General features: G+C 43.5%; 1 protein-coding gene across 1 annotated transcript; it reads left to right on the top strand.

Annotated features, from left to right (window-relative positions):
• Positions 1-248: 248 nt before the first annotated feature.
• LOC307235984 (ribonuclease-like 3) lies at positions 249-689 on the top strand (the record flags this gene model as incomplete). The annotated part of the gene is made up of 1 exon (XM_080008243.1): positions 249-689. The coding sequence occupies one exon, from the start codon at positions 249-251 to the stop codon at positions 687-689; it is 441 nt and encodes a 146-aa protein (XP_079864369.1).
• Positions 690-2,883: the final 2,194 nt, after the last annotated feature.

Below are 2,883 nucleotides of genomic sequence, written 5' to 3'. Positions count from 1 at the left end.
CTTTGAAGTGTTGTTTTTGACAGGTTAAGAAATAAAAATAGTCCGCAGCAAAGGCAGCATTGCAAAGATGGAGCAAACTATTCGGCCTGCATAAGACTAACCTCCTTACTGATATATTTACCTGTATGCCACCGCAACAGTCATTATTCAGAGGACACTGACCATTGAGTATCATAGTTTCATGTGTGTCATTATGGTTCAATAAGGTTTGATAATACTTCAGAAAAAATATTTTTTCTCTCAGAATCATGACGATCCAACTCGTCTGTTTGCTGCTGGTGCTCCTCTCTGCCGCTGCGTTCTCCCAGCCTCTAGACGTCCTTCCTCGTTACAAGAAATTTATAGAGCAACATGTCAACAGAAATATTCCCGCCAACGGGTGTGATTCAGTGATAAACGGAAAAGGAATCTCCAAGACCAACTCTAACGAATGCAAGGAGAGCAACACCTTCATAAAAGCCAATTTAAATACAATCAGGGACATTTGTCGCGATGCCGGAGAGCCGTACGGTACCATGACCAGAAGTATCCAACCCTTCTCTATCATTCACTGCCAGCTGCTAAACTACGGAGGTCGGCTGCGCCACTGCCAGTACCGCGGTCAAGCCCGCACCAGGAGGATCGCAATCAATTGTGACCGTACTTGGCCCGTGCACTATGATGGAGACATTGTCTACTTCCAGAACTGATCAAACATGTGCCTGTGTGAGGCATTTCACCCCTAAATAAAACAGCAATCGAAACGCTGAGCTTGACGGTTTTCTTGATTTCTTGAAAAAAGGTATGCACTACTAAACAGACTAGTTTGAAATAATATTAACTGAGGTAAATTGTATATTGTGTAACGTGTAAGTAATTTCTATGGCTAAGGGCCATATGAGAAAAAAAAATTTGCTCTGAGATTCAAGTCAGAAATCTCGGAATTTGCACTTTAATCAGAATTGAGTATTATGAAATTAAATTCAGAATTCCCAGATTCATCCCATGGTGACCATCTGAAAACCTTTTCTGCGCAGGTTCTTTTCAGTTTGTACACCATCTAGATTCATATTTGCTCTCTTGGTAGTTCAAAGCACGATCACAATCCCCTCAGCGTAGTTTATATTAAATAGCCATTTTTGTGAGCTGTGTATTTCATAAAACAGCTGGTGAAACAAGCCGTTCGGATTTGCAGCCCCTTCCTACCTCAAGTGGGGCTTCATTAGAATTCGAATCGACCCCCATCTGAGTAACTCCACCCAGGAGAATTACTCCACCCAGGAGAATAACAAGCAGCGCTGGGAACTGCTCTGTTTGTTTCGCAGACCAGCACAAATCTTCTAAAGGAGAGAGGAATCAATACCAAGTGTTTGTGAAAAAACTGCAGATGATGGAAATGTAAGTATTCAAAAAACAATTCTGCTGTGTGTTTCCTCCTAAAGAAAATCAAAAAAGCGATGCGGTCGATCGACTGTGAGCTGTGGTGTGCGATCTGCTGTGCGAACAAAACCAACAAAAATTGTGTGTTTTTAGTGCAGATGTATTTCTTTTATTTTATTTTCCGACGTTTGCACACGAAAAACAAAAAATCCCAGCGTGCTGTGCCCGGGATGCGGTGTCAGCAAACAAAGTCTGAACAAACTTTTCAAAGTAGATCTAAAGTGGATCTTGTAGATCTAATATGAGTGAAAGTTTACGGACTAACTACAACAGAACCCGGAAGAAAAGCTCAAACGCCATTGGCTCACAGAGCTAGGGGCCTCAGGAGGGAATCGCCACCCACTGAAACAGAGCGTCCTAGCACAGGATGGTTTAGAGCAGGGGTCTCAAACTCGCGGGACGATATTTTGTGGCCCCCTACTTGACTTAAGTTTAGTGATAGTGCGGCCCGTGCGTTTTTCTCACACGCACCTTTTTGCCGAGTCGTTGCGCGAGTCGTTGCCCTGGGCGTTTTATTTAATTTTTTCATCACTTACGGGCTACCGTAGCTCAGGCTCGTGACAGCTTCCGGTGGTGTTTGTTGACAAGTAAGCCAACGCGTCAGTCACTTGGTTGAAACGTGATTCCGGAGTGACACTAAGCGGAAGGAAAATACATCCTGTCGCCCAGTGCAAGGTACAGAGGACTTAGGAAGTGGGCGGACTCAACAAGAGTGATCAGTGACCCAATAAAGACATCAGAGTGTTGCAATAGGAAAGGGAAAAGAAGTTGTACTTTTTTTTGGAATACTTGAAACCCTTTCTTTGTGGAATACTTGATGCGGCCCAGCCTCACCCAGACTCTACCTGCAGCGGCCCCCAGGTAGACCCCTGGTTTAGAGGCATGTTAGGATGGCTGGAATGCATAATCTCAGTGGTATTTTCAGCAAAACTAAAATCAAAGGCATGTTTTGGGGACCTCGGAGACCTATATTAACTTGTTCCAATCGACTCCAGACTCGTGGGCGGTGGTGGCCAGGGTCCGCCACGGGATCCGTACAAAGTTTGGGGCTGTTGGGCCCAGCGGCGTAATGGGTCCCCTTTTAACTTATATGTGTTGTGTAGTCTGGTTTCTGCCAATAGATGGCAGCAATGCAATGAGAGGGTTGCTTTTTACCTCAGCATAGTCTGATACAACATGTACACGTGCATGATCTCTTTAACATATAAGACATTTAACATAAAGTTTGTGTGGTAAATGTTTTGGGTTTTTTTTGCAGCAAATTATTATTATTTTGCTGCTGGTATTATTGGTATTATTGTATCAGAAACTGACATTTCTAGTATGAGTAGGCTCTAGTTTAAATGTCAATCCCAGTGAGAATCCGTAAATCTCAGTTTGCCCAATACGACCTATGGCCACGCTTAGCGTCGAAAATGTTATTGCTATGAATGTTGCGATATGTACTGCGGCTTAAACATTCAG

Source organism: Zeus faber (assembly GCF_960531495.2).
Source record: "Zeus faber genome assembly, chromosome: 10".
Classification (NCBI taxonomy): Eukaryota; Metazoa; Chordata; class Actinopteri; order Zeiformes; family Zeidae; genus Zeus; species Zeus faber.
This window is presented reverse-complemented; position numbering and strand designations above follow the sequence as displayed.